This window comes from Chrysemys picta, chromosome 2 (assembly GCF_011386835.1).
Source record: "Chrysemys picta bellii isolate R12L10 chromosome 2, ASM1138683v2, whole genome shotgun sequence".
NCBI classification, from domain to species: Eukaryota; Metazoa; Chordata; order Testudines; family Emydidae; genus Chrysemys; species Chrysemys picta.
In genome coordinates, this window is record NC_088792.1 from 248,933,866 (window position 1) to 248,951,411 (window position 17,546).

The 17,546-nt window shown below is 43.8% G+C and overlaps 2 protein-coding genes across 6 annotated transcripts in view; both read left to right on the top strand.

Moving 5' to 3' along the window:
* The first annotated feature begins 1,471 nt into the window (after positions 1-1,471).
* LOC135981207 (uncharacterized) overlaps positions 1,472-17,546 on the top strand; it is a 104,814-nt gene continuing 88,739 nt past the window's right edge. The window contains exons 1-2 of the mRNA XM_065582475.1: positions 1,472-1,516; positions 2,366-3,451. Coding sequence (XP_065438547.1) covers positions 1,472-1,516; positions 2,366-3,433 — 1,113 coding nt within the window. The 3' untranslated portion in view covers positions 3,434-3,451. The remainder of the gene's footprint in view (positions 1,517-2,365; positions 3,452-17,546) is intronic.
* Positions 6,200-17,546, top strand: part of PLEKHF2 (pleckstrin homology and FYVE domain containing 2) — a 128,467-nt gene continuing 117,120 nt past the window's right edge. For 2 of the 5 annotated variants that reach the window (XM_065585942.1, XM_065585943.1), the window contains exon 1: positions 6,306-6,595. The gene's annotated coding sequence lies outside the window, so the exon portion shown is untranslated. The other 3 variants (XR_010598936.1, XM_005291612.4, XM_065585944.1) reach the window with 3 other exon arrangements.

The following is a 17,546-nucleotide window of genomic DNA, read 5'->3' on the forward strand; positions in this document are numbered from 1 at the left end:
CTGGTCACCCTACCCAGAAGTCACCTACTACAGGACAGGCCCAACAAAGAAAGTAACAGAACACCACTAGCTATCACCTATAGCCCCCAACTAAAACCTCTCCAGCGCATCATCAAGGATCTACAACCTATCCTGAAGGACGATCCCTTACTCTCACAGACTTTGGGAGACAGGCCAGTCCTCACTTACAGACAGCCCCCCAACCTGAAGCAATTCACCAGCAACTACACACCACACAACGGAAATACTAACCCAGGAACCAATCCCTGCAACAAACCCCGTTGTCAACTCTCTCCGTATATCTATTCAAGGGACACCATCATAGGACCTAACCGCATCAGCCACACTATCAAGGGCACATTCACTTGCACATCTACCAATGTGATATATGCCATCATGTGCCAGCAATGCCCCTTTGCCATGTACATTGGCCAAACCGGACTGTCTCTATGCAAAAGAATAAATGGACACAAATCAGACATCAAGGATTGTAACATTCAAAAACCAGTAGGAGAGCACTTCAATCTCCCTGGACACTCAATAACAGACTTAAAAGTCGCCATTCTTCAACAAAAAACCCCATCAAAAACAGACTTCAACGAGAAACTGCAGAACTGGAATTAATTTGCAAACTGGACACCATCAAATTAGGCCTGAATAAAGACTGGGAGTGACTGGGTCACTGCAAAAAATAATTTTCCCTCTGTTGATACTAACACCTTCTTGTCAACTGGGAATGGGCCACATCCACGTTGATTGAAGTGGCCTCGTTAGCACTACAAAAAGTAATTTTCCCTCTGTTGATATTCACCCCTTCTTGTCAACTGTTGGGAATGGGCCACATCCACCCTATTTGAATTGGTCTCGTTAGCACTGACCCTCCACTTAGTAAGGCAATTCCCATCTTTTCATATGCTGTATATTTATACCTGCTTACTGTATTTTCCACTCCATGCATCTGATGAAGTGGGTTATAGCCCATGAAAGCTTATGCCCAAATAAATTTTTTAGTCTATAATGTGCCACAAGGATTCCTCGTTGTTTTTACACCACACAATGATTTTCAGGACCAGTGTGTCACCAGTTTGCATATGATACCTTACACAACACCTTTTAGATACAGATTATGACAACAGTGAGTTGGAGTACATTGAGTATGTCAGGCCTGACAAGTGATGCTGACACAGAATAGTAAACCACCAATAAGCCTCTGTGTCACAGACGGACAAGCTGCAATTTCTGCAGCAAGGAAGTTGATAGCAATGCTGTATGACCAGAGCAAGAAAGAAAAGGAGACCCAGAGACCTGAATTCCTTGTGTTGCCATGTGGCCACCAAAAAGGACTAGTCACTGGCCAAACCCCCACCATGTGAGGGCAGTTTTGAAGATCATATCAAAAGAGCATCTTGGCAAACAAAGATTTGGAAGTCTTTGCATACAGGCAAGCCAGATATTGGATCACTATTGCAACATGGATGGAAAAAAGTGGATGTCTGCTATTCACCCACTAATAGACGTACAATGCGGTAGAAACCTGGAACCAGATACTCACCTGATGTGAACTGACCCAGCTCCATTGAAGTGGGGGAGGAGCTGCTGGGGCTCCAGCGTTCCCCTCACCCATGGTGACTGAAAGCGCGGGGTCCCCGCTGCCGCTGGCAGCAGCTTGGAGCTGTGAAGTCTACCCCTGGCAGTTGGGAGCTGCGGGGTGCCCCCAACTATGGCAGAGGCTTGGAGCTGTGGGGGTCCCTCCGCTACTCACAATGGTAGCTTGGGTGGGCAGGGGCTCCTTGCCACCTGTGGTGCTGGCTGGGGACTGCGAGGGGGGCCTCGCTTTCCGCAGTGGCTGGGAGTTGCACGTGGGACCCACTGGCTGACAGCAGGTCCAGCCCTGCCACCCTGGGGCTGAAGCAAAAATGTCACGGAGGTCTCTGGAAGTCACTTTGTGACAAAATCTTAGTCTTAGCAATAGGTGCACACTCCCTGTGCAGCCTCCCGAATTCTGCCCTTCCACCCCAACCCCAACCCCATGCAGCATAACAGACCAGGTTTTCACTGTGGCCACTTGGGCCAAGGTAGGATTTGTTCCTTTTTTTAAAAAAATGCAGTCACCTTTAAAAGCGGGGCTCTGGGGGAGAAATACCAAAAACTTCCCTTTGGACACTCCACCCGTTAGTTTCTTAATTTGGATTTTTCATAGATTAAGGATTTGGGGCCATTTCTTTTCTGCCAAAAAGCCAGTAATTTCACAGCCCAATAATTAGGTGAATATGAAAACCGGAGAACCCAAACCCTACTGTCTTCATATAAGTGAAACCTTCTTAATGAACCAAAAATGTTGTACATTTTGATGTTGTGTCATTAGGCTGTGATACAATGTGGTCAAATCTGTATCTATCATAATTATATTGCAGGAAAAATATTACCATCTCCCGAAGTGTTTCATAGGCTGCAAAAAGCAATTTCAGGGTCTGTGAATATCCTCTACTGCTTGCACAATTTACCCTATAAAAATGGTGAGGTGCTATACCGGAAACCTACTGACCGCTACACTTACCTACATGCCTCCAGCTTCCATCCAGGACACACAACACGATCCATTGTCTACAGCCAAGCTCTAAGATATAACCGCATTTGCTCCAATCCCTCAGACAGAGACAAGCACCTACAAGATCTCTATCAAGCATTCTTAAAACTACAATACCCACCTGCTGAAGTAAAAAAACAGATTGACAGAGCCAGACAAGTACCCAGAAGTCATCTCCTACAAGACAGGCCCAACAAAGAAAATAACAGAACACCACTAGCTGTCACCTTCAGCCCCCAGCTAAAACCTCTCCAGCGCATCATCAAAGATCTACAACCTATCCCGAAAGATGATCCCTCACTCTCACAGATCTTGGGAGACAGACCTGTCCTCGCTTACAGACAACCCCCCAACCTAAAGCAAATACTCACCAGCAACCACACATCACTGAACAAAAACACTGACCCAGGAACCTATCCTTGTAACAAAGCCCGATGCCAACTCTGTCCACATATCTATTCAAGTGACATAATCATAGGACCTAATCACATCAGCCATACCATCAGGGGCTCGTTCACCTGCACATCTACCAATGTGATATATGCCATCATGTGCCAGCAATGCCCCTCTGCCATGTACATTGGCCAAACCGGACAGTCTCTACGCAAAAGAATTAATGGACACAAATCTGACATCAGGAATCATAATACTCAAAAACCAGTGGGAGAACACTTTAACCTGTCTGGTCATTCAATGACAGACCTGCGGGTGGCTATCTTACAACAGAAAAACTTCAAAAACAGACTCCAACAAGAGACTGCTGAGCTGGAATTGATATGCAAACTAGATACAATCAATTTAGGATTGAATAAGGACTGGGAATGGCTGAGCCATTACAAACATTGAATCTATCTCCCCTTATAAGTATTCTCACACTTCCTATCAAACTGTCTGTCCTGGGCTATCTTGATTATCACTTCAGAAGTTTTTTTTCACTTACTTAATTGCCCTCTCAGAGTTGGTAAGACAACTCCCACCTGTTCATGCTCTCTGTATGTGTGTATATATATCTCCTCAATATTTATTCCACTCTATATGCATCCGAAGAAGTGTGCTGTAGTCCACGAAAGCTTATGCTCTAATAAATTTGTTAGTCTCTAAGATGCCACAAGTACTCCTGTTCTTTTTTTAGAATAGGTGGTAACCTACAACCAAGGGATTAGCACAAATGGGTTGCCTAAAACAGTGGTTTTCAAACAGCGGGTTGCAATCCAGTACTGGGTCACGGTATGTAAGGCACTGGGTCGCGGTGGCTCTGGTAAGCATCGCCAACCAGGCCATTAAAAGTCCCATACGCGGTACTGCCCAGCTAAGGCAGGCTAGTCCCTACCTGTTCTGACACCGTGCGCCCCGGAAGCGGCCAGCAGCAGGTCCGGCTCCTAGGTGGGGGGGCTAAGGGGCTCTGCGCGCTGCTCCCGCCCCGAGCACGGGCTCCATACTCCGACCAATGGGTGCTGGGAGGGGGGGTGGTGCCTTTGGGCGAGAGCCGAACAGAGCCCTTGCGCTCCTCTGCCTAGGAGCCGGACATGCTGCTGACCGCTTCTGGAGCACAGTGTGGTTCACGGTGCCAGGACAGGCAGGAAGCCTGCCTTATCACCCCTGCTCTGCCGCTGACCAGGAGCCGCCCGAGGTAAGCCCGTGCCCCAATCCCCTGCTCCAGCCCTGAGCCCCCCCAAAGCCAGAGCCCCTTCCTGCACCCCATACCGCTCATCCCTGGCCTCACCCCAGAGCCCTGACCCCCTCCCGTACCCCAAACCTCTGCCCCATCCCTGAGGCCCCCCCAAATCCAGAGCCCCCTCCTGCACCCAACTCCCTACCCTAGCCCAGAGCCCCCTCCCACACTGTGAACCCCTCATTCCTGGCCCCATTTCTCACCTCCACACCCCAACCCTCTGCTCCAGCCCTGAGCCCCTCCCATATCTCAACCCCCTCATCCCCAGCTCCGCTGGGTTGCGGGCATCAACAATTTTCTTCAACTGGGTCGCCAGAAAAAAAGATTGAAAATGTACTGAAAAACTTGGGTGGGCAACTGAAGTAGTCATTTAAAACAGGAGTAAAGGATTCTATTGGGAAAATGAGATCCTTTTTGCAGCATTTTATTATACAGGGTGCAATACAATAGATCAGGTCGGCGAGCGCTTATTCAAAATAAAATATTTTCAGGACCCCCTTCCACTTTTTACTATGACAGTAAATTTATCATTGACTACAGTGATCTGCCTATATAATGTGTGTGTGTTTCACAAGGTTGACGGAGAATACTTGATGTGGAAGGATAAGGATGTGCAGGAAGTGAGGGAAGAAGATATTTTTTGCATTAGATTTGCAATAAAATTTGCAATGCTTCATGTCCCACCCACCCCCCAATTGCCTTTCATGATCCTCCCTGGGGGCTGCTCCCCACCATCAGCTGAGAAACACTGCAATATATCACGAGTTCCGAGCTTGGGGACTCTGACTAGCTGTAAGGGTGATGCAACTACTCTGCCTTTCCCATATTGCAAAATGGGAGGAGGGTGCCAGATAGATCCTGGCTAGATGAGAGCAGGATCCCAGTATGAAAAAGGCTGAAAAACACTGCAGTAGATGAAGTATGCTGAATGGTTAATAAATCTCTGCCTCAAGAGTCTTACAACCTAAGGGCTCAGCTTGTACAACTCATAGAATTGCGTGAGTGCTTCACAGAACAATTATTTCAGAGAAGGTGGCTGGATCATCAGAAGTTTTACTGAAGAGGGGAGGGAGGTTGGCATAATTTAGTATTAGTCTGTTGCAACTGTATGCACTGAAATGCAAAGAGTCGGAGTCTAGCTCTAGAGCAGGCAAAAGAGACAAAAAGAGCAGTCAGAAGAGAATCACATGGAGATCAAAGAAAGCAGGAGGAGATGACGACAGGGCTAAGAGTCTCATTAGATTTAATGAGGAAAGAAGCCTGCATAGAAGTGAAGTAAGGGTAAAATGTGGTCAGAGGAGCAGAAGATGCAGATCAGGTTTAATTGTGTCTTGTTTATCAAAATAATCCACTTCTTTCCAAAGTTTAGAACTGACTGAAGTTGTTCACACTGTTTTTATTTGCTCCACACTAAAATCGGGTTGGGATTCAACTCAAACATGCCATTTCCCCAGAAGTATAGTCATCTCATGAGCTGTGGGAACAATCCGAAACACTGTAAATAGTTCATTGACTCACCCGCATCAAGAGGACCCCTCCCTAAAGTAAGACTTTGAAAACACTCCTTAATTTAATAATCCACAATAAGGAAGGAGTTGCATCAACCAATGAGGAGACTTGGTGTAAGGTCTGCACTGGGGGAGTCTTTACAAGTGAGGGAGCTGGGGAAGGGCAGCTCTGTACAGGGGATTCTCTCCACTGAGTGTAGGGGGGACTCTCCAGAGAGTGAAGGGGGTGGGGGGCAGGCAGCTCTGTGGGGCGGGTGGAGAGTCTCCAGAGAGTGAAGGGGCAGGGCTCTAGGGAGGATTCTCCAGTGGGGGGGGGGGGAGGCTCTCCAGTGAGTAGAAAGAAGAACAGGAGTACTTGTGGCACCTTAGAGACTAACAAATTTATTAGAGCATAAGCTTTCGTGGACTACAAGTACAGGTGCCACAAGTACTCCTGTTCTTTTTGCGGATACAGACTAACACGGCTGTTACTCTGAAACTCTCCAGTGAGTGTGGGAAGAGGGGGTTGACTCTTTCACCCATTCGCCCGTTCCCCACAGCTCAGAGCCCGGGGGGAAGCTCCTGAGCTTCTTCGTCCCCACACCCAACCAAGCGCCGCGAAGCCCTTCCCCTCCTCTCCCAAGATGGCGATGGCGGCGGTGGCCCCTCCCCCTAGATCCCAAGGGCTGGGGCGGGGCCCCTGGAGCCCGTCCTCCCGCAGCTGCGGCCAGGGACGGTTATGTGTGAGCGCGGCTGGGCGGCTGTGGGACGCGGCTGGCAGTTAGCAGGAGCGAGCGCAGCTGGGGCCCGAGCGGAGAGAGCTGCGCGCGCCGGGCCGGCTCCCCCGGAGTAAGTTAGCGCGGTGCTCGAGGCACCGGCAGGCTCGGCTGTGGCAGGAGCCAGGCGGGCGGCGGCGGGCAAACTTTCCCTGCGGGCTCTCACTGCCTGGGCTCCGGCCGCTGCTCCGCGGCCATGTTGGGAGCCCGTGTCGCCGGGCTGGCTCGGGAGCTGCCCCTGTGGGGGTGGGCAGGGCGCGACCCCGTCCTCGGGTGCGGGATCTCGACCGACAAACTTCGCCCGCGGGAGTTTGCTCCTGGGGGACGCGTTTCCCCCGCATTTCCACAGGGCAAGGTGCTGGCGCTGGCCCCAGTCCTAGCCCCGTGCGGGGCGGCAATGGGGGGGCTCGGGCGCGACAGCGCTGGGAGTTGTAGGTGCTCCGTGCCCATCCCGGGCCGGTGGTTACTCACCCCTAGCCCCGCTGTAGGCAGTGCCAGCGGGCGGGACTCCAGTCCTGCCTCCCCGTAGAGGGTGTACCGAGTGCCTGGAGCCCCCTGCTGCCCTGGCCGGCTGGCCCGGGGGCTCCGCGCAGCGGGGATGTGAGTGTTGGGTTGCAGGAGGGGGAGACTCCCTGTAACTTGACAGTATCGGTTGTGGGAGTGGATTGTGACTGAAGGGGAGCGAGCGAGCTCCCCTGTATTTATTGTCACTTCGAAAGGACCCTGTGGTTGCGGCAGCCGCAGGTAAACCTCTCACTCGCTTAAATGGGAACAGGGTTGGGCCCATAGTCTTTAGTTGTCTGAATTTGTTGTTTCACTTCACTTATAAATCACCCTATATTCAAACTAAAACATCCAAATCCTGGGTAGCTGTGTGGAAATAAATATTTGGGTTTAGGGATTTATTTGGGGTTTGTGCACAGTATTTTGCAGGACAGATTGTTTTCTTGAAAGAAATGATTACATTTGTGTAATCTTGGTTGGGTTTTTTTTCGGGGTTGTGACAATCATGTAGGGATTGTGTCTCTTTTAAACTACCCTGCTAACTCTTTAAAAAGAGAGAGTGCTTAAGTATATAGTGTGTAAAAAATCATGATGCATGTTGTAACTTATCCCTTGAAGCAAATATATGTTCTGTAGCTCAGTAAATGCCAGTTGCCAGAAGAGGTATTTCTTTGGAGCTGCATATATATCTATTGATATACAGTGCCTATACAGACCAGCCTGCAGCCTGGTGTGTGTGGACAGACCCCTGTGCAAATGTGGAATACCCTTGAATTCAGTGGGTCTCCATGTGAGTGTGGGGATCTGCCTGTGTGTCATGTTGCCTAAGCATTATATAAATACTAGGATTTCTAGACAAATGCAATAGTATATAGGATTTACACCAGCATTCAGTTCCTGGCCACATTGTATATATAAAGTTTTTAAAAAGAACAGATAGATGTTGGCTGGCATAAATGTGATCTGTTTAAAGTTGTTGTTGTAGCCATGTTGGTCCCATAGATTTTAGAGACAGGGTGGATGAGGTAATATCTCTTATTGGACCAACTTCTGTTGATGATAGAGACAAGCTTTCAAGCTACTCAGCTCTTCTTCAGGTCTGGGAAACATCTTAGGGTTTGTCTTCACAGCCAGTGCTACAGCAGTGCAGCTGCAGCACATTAGTGAAGATGCTCTTACGCCGACGGGAGAACTTCTACCGTTCGTGTAGTTTAATCCACCTCCCTGCGAGGTGGTAGCTATGTTGGCGTGAGAAACTCTCCCATCAACATAGTGGTGTCTACATAGGGGATTAGGCCATTTTAATTATGTCGCTCCGTGGTCTGGATATAGGTCGGTAGGTCTGTTGTGTAGCCCTGGCCTTAAAGTGTGTGTTGACTGCTATGCTAAACTAAGTTCCACCTTGTATTTAGTTGTATTTTCCCAGACCTGAAAAAAGAGCTCTGTGTAGCTTGAAAACTTGTCCCTTTCATCAACAGAAGTTGGTTCTATAAAAGACATTTTCACCCACCTTGTCTTTTTAGTTCATCCAGGGCAGCTACTTACCTCTAATCAAATCTATGAATAAATGGTTAAATTTAAAGAGGTTTGAAACAGTTCGATATGATTACTAAAAAAAAATTTGTAAAACTGCCTGAATCTTCCGTTTGTCAACATGACTAAATTTGATAGCATTTCTGTAATTTGTATATTGAAGTATATATTTGATCTGTTGAAACAGTCTAATTTTAAATGTGATGCGTTATTCCAGGGGTTCTCAAACTGGGGGTCAGGGCCCCTCAAGGGGTCACAAGGCTATTACATGGGGGGTCACGAGCTGTCAGCCTCCACCCCAAACCCTGCTTTGCCTCCAACATTTATAATTGTGTTAAATATATAAAAACATGTTTTTAATTTATAAGGGGGGGTTGCACTCGGAGGCTTGCTGTGTGAAAGGAGTCACCAGTAAAAAAAAGTTTGAGAACCACTGTGTTATTCTGAAAGCAATTCAAGAAAAAAGACTTAATCATTATACCTTTAAAATAAGGCAAAAGAGAGAATATTACTTTCAGTTGCTTTTTTCTCTTTTGGTTTTGTGAATACTTAATGATATTTTTCTATGTTCGGGAACAATGAATTGCACTCCTAGTAAGTACTACTTGGCTACCTTTTTAGTCTAAAATGTCCCACTTTATTTAGAAATACGGCTGCTGCCCAGCTACTGATTTTAATCCTTGACTTCATAAGTATTTTTAGTAAGCAAAGCTACTGCACATACCTGGGACTATGGATTAAGGATTCCTTTAATACATTGAGTAAATTGACCATAATGGTCGAGAAGCATCATAAGACTTCATATTCATTAAATTTGTTTGGTTACTGTAGAGACTGAGGTCTAATACATTACAAACTCAAATAACTTATTTGGCAGTGTCTAACATTTTAAATTAAAACAAGATGAATTAACACAACTAAGGAAGTGAGACTAAAATTAAACTGATAAACAAATTTTTGACTACTTCCTCCCTTTTCCAAATAAGAAACTCAAATACTTGCTCAACTTCAAGATTTGTGCAGTTTAATTGGTTATTGTTAGTGATGGACTTCAGAGATGAAGGGAAAAATGATAACAGAAAATGTGGAAATGGCAGAAGTGCTAAATGACTTTTTTGTTTCAGTTTTCACCAGAAAGGTTAGTAGTGAATCTAACATAGTGAATGCCAATGAAAATGTGGTAGGATCAGTGGCTAATATAGGGAAAGAACAAGTTAAAAATTACATAGGCTATGTCTACACCAGAGACCTTACAGTGGCACTGCTGTACCACTGTAAGGTAAGATCTCCTGTGTATGTAGTTCTCCTGTTGGCATAATTTAACCACCCCCGACGAGCAGCAGCAGCTATAGCAGCGGGAGAGCGTCTCCTACTGACATGGTGCTATCCACGCCAGCACATCTGTCAGTGTAACTTATGTCGCTCGGGGTGTGAAAAAAGCTTTATTGACAAAAGTGCTAGTGTAGACATAGCCTTAGAAAAGTTAGATGTCTTAAAGTCACCAAGGCCTGATGAAATACATCCTAGAATAGTCAAGAAGCTGACTGAGAAGATATCTGAGCCATTAATGATTATCTTTGAAAAGTCATGGAAGACCAGAATGGTTCCAGAGGATTGGAAAGGGGCAAATATTGTGCAATCAATTTGCGAACATCTAAAAGATAATAACGTGATAAGTAACAGTCAGCATGGATTTGTCAAGAACAAATCATGTCAAACCAACACAATAGCTTTCTTTGATAGGCTTAACAAGCGTTTTGGACGGGGGGCAGCAGTTGATGTGGTATATCTTGACTTTAAGGCTTTTGATAGTGTCTTGCATGATCTTCTCATAAACAAACTAGGGAAATGCAGCCTAGGTGGAGCTACTAAAAGGTAGGTGCATAACTGGTTGGAAAACCATTCCCAGAGAGTAGTTATCAGTGGTTCACAGTCAAGCTGGAAGGGCATATCCAGTGGGGTCCTGCAGGGATCAGTTGTGGGTCTGGTTCTGTTCCATATCTTCATCTATGATTTATAATGGCATAGAGTGTACACTTAATGTTTGTGGACGATACCGAGCTGAAAGGGGTTGTAAGCGCTTTGGAGGCTAGGATTAAACTTCAAAATGATTTGGACAAACTGGCGAAATGCTTTGAAGTAAATAGGATGAAATTCAATAAGGACAAATGCAAAACGCTCCTTAGGAAGGAACAAACGTGCACACACAAAATAGGAAATGACTGCCTAGGATGGGGTACTGTGGAAAGGGATCTGGGGTTCACAAGCTAAATGAGTCAACAGTGTAACACTTTTGCCAAAAAAAAAAAAAAAGCAAACATCATTCTGGGATGTAATAGCAGGAGTGTTGTAAGCAAGACAGGAGAAGTAATTCTTCCGCTCTAGTCCACACTGATTAGGCCTCATCTGGAGTATTGTGTCCAGTTCTGGGTGTCACATTAGAGGAAAGATGTGGACAAATTGGAGAGAGTCTAGAGGAGAGCAACAAAAATTATTAAAGGTCTAGAAAACAAGACTTGTGGGGGATGATTGAAAAAACTAGCTTTGTTTAGTCTGGAGAAGAGAATACTGAGAGGGGACATAACAGTTTTCAAGTATATAAAAGCTTGTTACAAGGAGGACAGAGAAAAAATGTTCTTCTTAACCTCCGAGGCTAGGACAAGAAGCAATGGTCTTAAATTGTAGCAAAGGCAGTTTAGGTTGGACATTAGGAAAAACTTCCTGTCAGGGTAGTTAAGTAATGGGATAAATTGCCTAGGGAGGTTGTAGAATCTCCATCATTGGAGAATTTTAAGAGCAGGTTGGACAAACACCTGTCAGGAATGGTCTAGATAGTACTCAATCCTGCCGTGAGTGCAGGGGACTGGAGTCGACTAGATGATCTCTCGGGTTCCCTTTCAGTCCTATGATTCTGTGAGATGTGCTTCTTTGAACATTATACTGCTCTACAGCCAAAATGCTTCTGAAATAAATGTAGTCAAACTTTACTAATTCTGGGTCACTGAGAACGAAAATGATGCTTAAAATTGTTGATTGGCTCTAGTTTTCAAGATATGCTATTGGGTCAGTATATACGACCCTTGACTTGGGAATGGCAGAGGATAAGTGAGTTATAAAGGGAAGGGATCTCAATTTAAACCAGAAATGACTAAAATACATCTTTGACTGGATCTATGAATAAACCTATGACTGGGTTTGGACAGTACTTGCTTTTTAGGCAAAACAATGAATGATGCAATCTGAAGCTGGTATTGCGTCATACATGATATGAATTGCATCATGTTATTCCTAGAAGTCATGGATGATGCAATCATAACGAAGCTTACATCACGCTGCTGAACAAATTGCCCTATATCAGCTCTAGAAATCATACAGTGTCGTGCTCTCTTATTTGTCAGTGTTTGATTTTGCAAAGGGACACATTTCTGTTTAGCCAAAGTGAGCAGAGATGCCTCGTACTTGTGTGAACAGTGCAGATCACTTCACCACAAACATAGCAGAAGTGACTTTTGCATCACAAAAGCGCAGTATAACCACTATGGTTACGAAAGCCTATCACCTTTATTTTGGCTGCAAAATTGGAGATCAGGACAAGAGGTGGGCCCCACACGTATGCTGCAACACTTGTGTAACACATCTTCACCAGTGGTTGAACAGGAAAAGGAAATCTATGCCTTTTGCAGTGCCAATGATTTGGAGAGAGCCAACAGATCATAGCAGCAATTGTTACTTCTGCATGGTGCCTCCAGTTGGGAAAGGTGTGTCAAAGAAGAAAAAGTGGACTGTGCATTATCCAAACATTCCATCAGCTATATGCCCAGTACCCCATGGAGAAGGACTGCCGGTTCCTGATGCACCAGAATCATTCTCACTTGAGTCAGACGAGGAAGAGGATAAAACTTCTGGTCCTGAACCATCAATGTCACAGGACCCACATTTTCTCCCATCCTCCTCCTCTGAACCACACCTCATAACACAGGGTGAACTGAATGACCTTGTCAGGGATTTGGAACTACCCAAGAGTAAGGCAGAGCTGTTGGGCTCCAGACTACAGCAGTGGAATCTCCTGGTAGGTGATGTTAGGGTTTCCATGTTCCGTGACCGTCAAAAGGATCTTGTCCCATTCTTCTTCATGGAATGTGATCTTGTAGCCTGCAACAACATCGATGGTGTTGGCAGCCCTCAACATCGTTCACGATCCAGATGAGTGGGGACTGTTCATTGATTCATCGAAGGCGAGTCTTAAAGCTGTTTTACTGCATAATGGCAATGTTTTGCCATCAATTCCAGTTGGTCATGCAGTCCATATGAAGGAAATCTATGACAACATGAAACAACTTTTGAGGTGCATAAACTATGACCAACATCAGTGGCAGCTTTGTGGCGATTTGAAGGTTGTTGCTCTCTTGCTTGGTCTGCAGACTGGATACACAAAGTACTGCTGTTGTCTCTGCGAATGGGATAGTCGTGCAAGAGATTCCCACTACATCAAGAAAGATTGGACACTCCGACCGTCATTGGAGCCTGGGAGGAAAAGTGTTCAGCATCCACCACTTGTTGAATCAAGGAAGATTTTGTTACCACCCTTACACATCAAGCTGGGTCTGATGAAGAACTTTGTCAAGGCCATTGACAAAACACAAGCAGCTTTCAAGTACCTCCGTGGAAAATTTCCAAGGTTAAGTGAAGCTAAGATAAAGGAAGGTGTCTTTGTTGGTCCTCAGATTCGTGAACTTCTTCGAGATGATGCATTTGACCATGCACTGTGTGGCAAGGAAAAGACGGCATGGAAAGCCTTCCAGTTAGTGGCAATAAATTTTCTCAGAAAAAAGGCAGACAACTACAGGTTGTTGGGGAGAAAACCTCCTCAAGGCATACAAAAGCCTTGGTTGCAACATGTCACTAAAGGTACTTTTTTTGCACTCTCATCTAGACTTTTTTCCACCGAACTGCAGAGCAGTGAGCGACGAGCACGGCGAGCGATTTCACCAGGACATTACAACAATGGAGAAACACTATCGGGGCAAATGGAGCCCATCAATGCTTGCAGACGATTGCTGGACAGTGACAAGAGATGCTCCATTTAATGAATACAAGAGACAAGCCAAGAAGCGCCGAGTAGACACTGAATAGGATTAAACTATGTACATAATAGTTTTTTGCCTTTTGTTTCATAATCAATTTTATTTATATAACCCTTTTGCTGATTTTTAAAGTGTTCCATAAACAGGACAGGTGAAATATTATCATGTAAAGCAACCATAAACACATGAAAAGACCTAAGTTTACAATTTATGATTAAAATTCTATCCATACAATATACATAGACATAAAATGTAAAAACTTAAATATCTTAGAAACAGTAGCCAATCAGTTGTTTTAATTGTCATATTTGAATTCAGCACATCAAAATACATAATAAATAGCACATTTTATCTCTGAAGCAGACGACTTCTCAAATTGTAGACCAGTGTTATTTTTCATGGGTCTCGTTAGTATGTGGTGTTGCTCCAAATGATCTATAGTGCGTGGGCACAACAATATGAGAAAGTAGCATCTTTAGCTCTGAATTTAAACTATCATTTTAATTATATTTTTAGAGTTAACTTTTAATTGAAGAGTGGTTAAGGAGTTGAGTGCAAAATGAGATTCTTATTTCCGTTATGACTGCCCACTTCAATGGCTTCCTGTACTCTGGATCGACTAATTAAAAACTGTATATTTCCAGGAGTTTGTTTTGAGTATTACAGTTACTGGCTCTAAATGGCATTTATACTGAATCTGGCAGTCCATGGTGTGCTGAATATGAATCACTAATTGCATCAACCCCACATTCTTTTTACATGGAAAATATATCACCTGGCTCTTAGAGGGGTGTGATGGGACTTAGCCTCCATCACCTGCAAGTAAGGGATAAAACATCAGTTAGTTATGCTCTTCACATTGGGGTGGCTGATTATTGCCTCCTGGTGGAACTAGGCCTTATAAGTAGACTTAGAGTATGTCTACAAAGCAAAGATAAACCGCGGCTGGTCTGTGCCAGTCGACTCGAGCTCAAGAGACTTGGGCTGCGGGGCTGTTTCATTGCTGTATAGACTTCTGGGCTTGGGCTGAAGTTGTAGCTTGAGTCGACGTACCTTAGGTCATTTTACTGTGGGGTCTACGCACTGTCGACTTACAGTGGCTCTGAGCTTCACTCATCTGAGCCGGTGTTTCAGGTTGTCTGCAGACTTGAGAAGACAATAATAGCTCTAATACACACTTTCTTTATTGCCATAGTTACCTGGATTCAAGCTAGCTCGTGTGTAGTTTTGGCTGTGGTCAACCCTAGAATTCCCTTACATACAGTAAACTGCTGTTCAATCTAAAATACTCAGAATGAAGTCCTGCTTTCCCACTAGAAGAAAAAGAGCAGTATCGTAAATAACTACATTCCATGGCAACATGCTTTTCATCGACTTCAGAATAATTTTAGTGATTAAGCTTATTTTTTTCAATTACTTCATATGATTTGTAAAAGCAATAGCGATATCCAGTTAGGGCGCTGTTGTCGACTGTATGGACAGGTAAATTAAATAATTTAATTTAATTCTGATTAAATTTTCAGAGTTTATTTTGTTTGAAAAGGGAATAAAGGTTGTTATACAAAACTTACTTTTGAAATGGAACAACCTAAGCTTAAAAAGTTGTCCTTTTTTTCCCCTAAAGAAGTACAAAAATGTATGATATGTTGTCTAAATTACTTGGAGCACAAGTAATATTACAAGTAATTGTTTTAATAGTGATGGATGAGAAAAGGGATATCTGTAGAGAGTGTGGAAGAATATATTTATCACACTGAAGAATGTTGTAATGTTTTTATAAGTCATGATAATAGCTGTACTAACAAGTCAAGTCCTGCAAATTCTTATGAGCAGTCCTGTTGAGGTAAATGGAACTGCTTGAAAGAGTATGAATTGCTTATTTGGGGGCTTGCAGAATTAGGGCTGCAATTTTGCACAGTAATGCTCTTTTTAGTTAATCAGGGTGGATTTGATTTAAATCACTAGTCAGGAAAACTCGATTTAATCGTGGTTTTCTACATAAAAGTGCATTCTTGTTGGTGGTTATAACCTTAAAACATATTATTCACAACTCAGAGATAGATGTAGGTTTCATTTTTAGAAGGTACACACTCTACATTTTTTAAACAGTGATTTATTTTGAAAACTTTTCAGATTAGTTTTACAGCTATATCAGAAAATGAATGATTGTTTGGTTATTTCATTTACCAAAGGGAATTGAAGCAGATATTTATGAAGTGATTGGGAGGTGAACTATCTCCAATTCAACAGGTTAATCATTAATATTTGGAGGGTTTTCTTGCCATGCTGTATTAGGAGAACATCACCAGACAGACATTTAAATTGTTTTATTTAATTAAAACAACAACGTTGAGTATTCTGGATTTTTTTCTTCAACATCAAACATATAATATTTTAACATAGCAAGCATACGTCCCTCACTTCTCACATTTATCTCTGGACTTCTTCTCCTTGTCCAGCACTATTCCGCCCCCAACAATCTTCTTCTGTTCATTGAACTTTTTGAAACTTTAGAGAGAGGTAAGGGATTGACTCTGTGTACACAAATTTGCAGAGGGACAATAGAGTTGAGGTCTGTTATTTCTCACCTCTATTTATTTACTTTATTTATTTTAAAACATTTTTGCTGTTAACAAGCATGTTACCTCTGGAGAGACAAATCCACAGTTTGAGAACTGCACAACTAAGCATCTCTGGTATCTTCTAGACTGAGCACCGAATCCCATTGGGTAGATAGAAAGATTAACCTAAATAATCTATACAGAAGCCTGTGGAACGCCATAAGATTGGGTCCCTAATCCATGAACTATTGGAACTCATTTACAAAACTTTTCTTAAACATTACATAAATATATTCTCATATTATAGAATTAGAATTTATAATCCCTATTCCATGATGATATCTTAAAGATACATTATATCTTTATTAAAACTCTTTAGATATGCTTTTTGAGGAAAAAAGCATTTTATAAAAAAAGGATGTGAATAAAAACAATATTTTTATTTATTTTATTTTTATCCACCCTGATGTTAATACTGTTTTGAGTATTTTTCTCCTGCCTGGTCTCGATAGTCTTTAATCTCAATAGTGTTAGAGTAAATAAATAATTTCTCTCTAGCATATTTGTTTTCACTTTACAAACAAAGACACTCATCTGTTGAGTTTTAAAAACCTTTCTTGAAGTGCAATACTTCATTTTATAGAGGTAGTTGCTTGCATGGATTTAAAAAAAAAATTTGTAGGGCTCATTATCTAGCATGTAATTCAGTAGAATGTACCATGACTTCTGCATATTGTATAAAAATGGAATTCAACCTCTGAAATTTGTGGACTTGAAATACTGGGGTTTTCCTTTTTCCTTTTTATATATAGTAATTTTGAGGCAAGACATAGAAAATAGTTTACTGGAATATTCACATAGAGGTTCTTAAACTGTGGTCCACGAGCTCCATTGAGGTGGTCCGCGGATAGTTCCCTCTAAGGTGTGCACCTGGGTGGCCGCACACCTAATTAGTGGAGCTGCGCAGGTGTGGCTCCAGTAATTAGGTGCCTGGACCCTGGAGAGGATGCACATGTAAGGTGAGGTGGTGGCCTTGGGGGGATTAGGGGTTAGGTGGGAGGGTGCAGTGAGGTGAGAAGAGGGGGTGGGAGGAATTTGGGATGTGCAGGGCTGTGGCAGCCAGAGAAAGAGACCACTTTCCCTAGCTCCAGGGCTGCAGCTGACAGGGAGAGACAGCTCTCCTTCCCAGCCTCAGCTCTGTGGCCTCGGGTGTGTGTGTGTGTGTGTGTGTGTGTGTGTGTGTGTGTGTGTGTGTGTCTCTCCCTCGCTCCTTCCCAGACCCAGGTTGCGGGCTGGGGGAGAAAGGGCACATCCATTGTATTAGAAAGGTGAGACTAGTGAT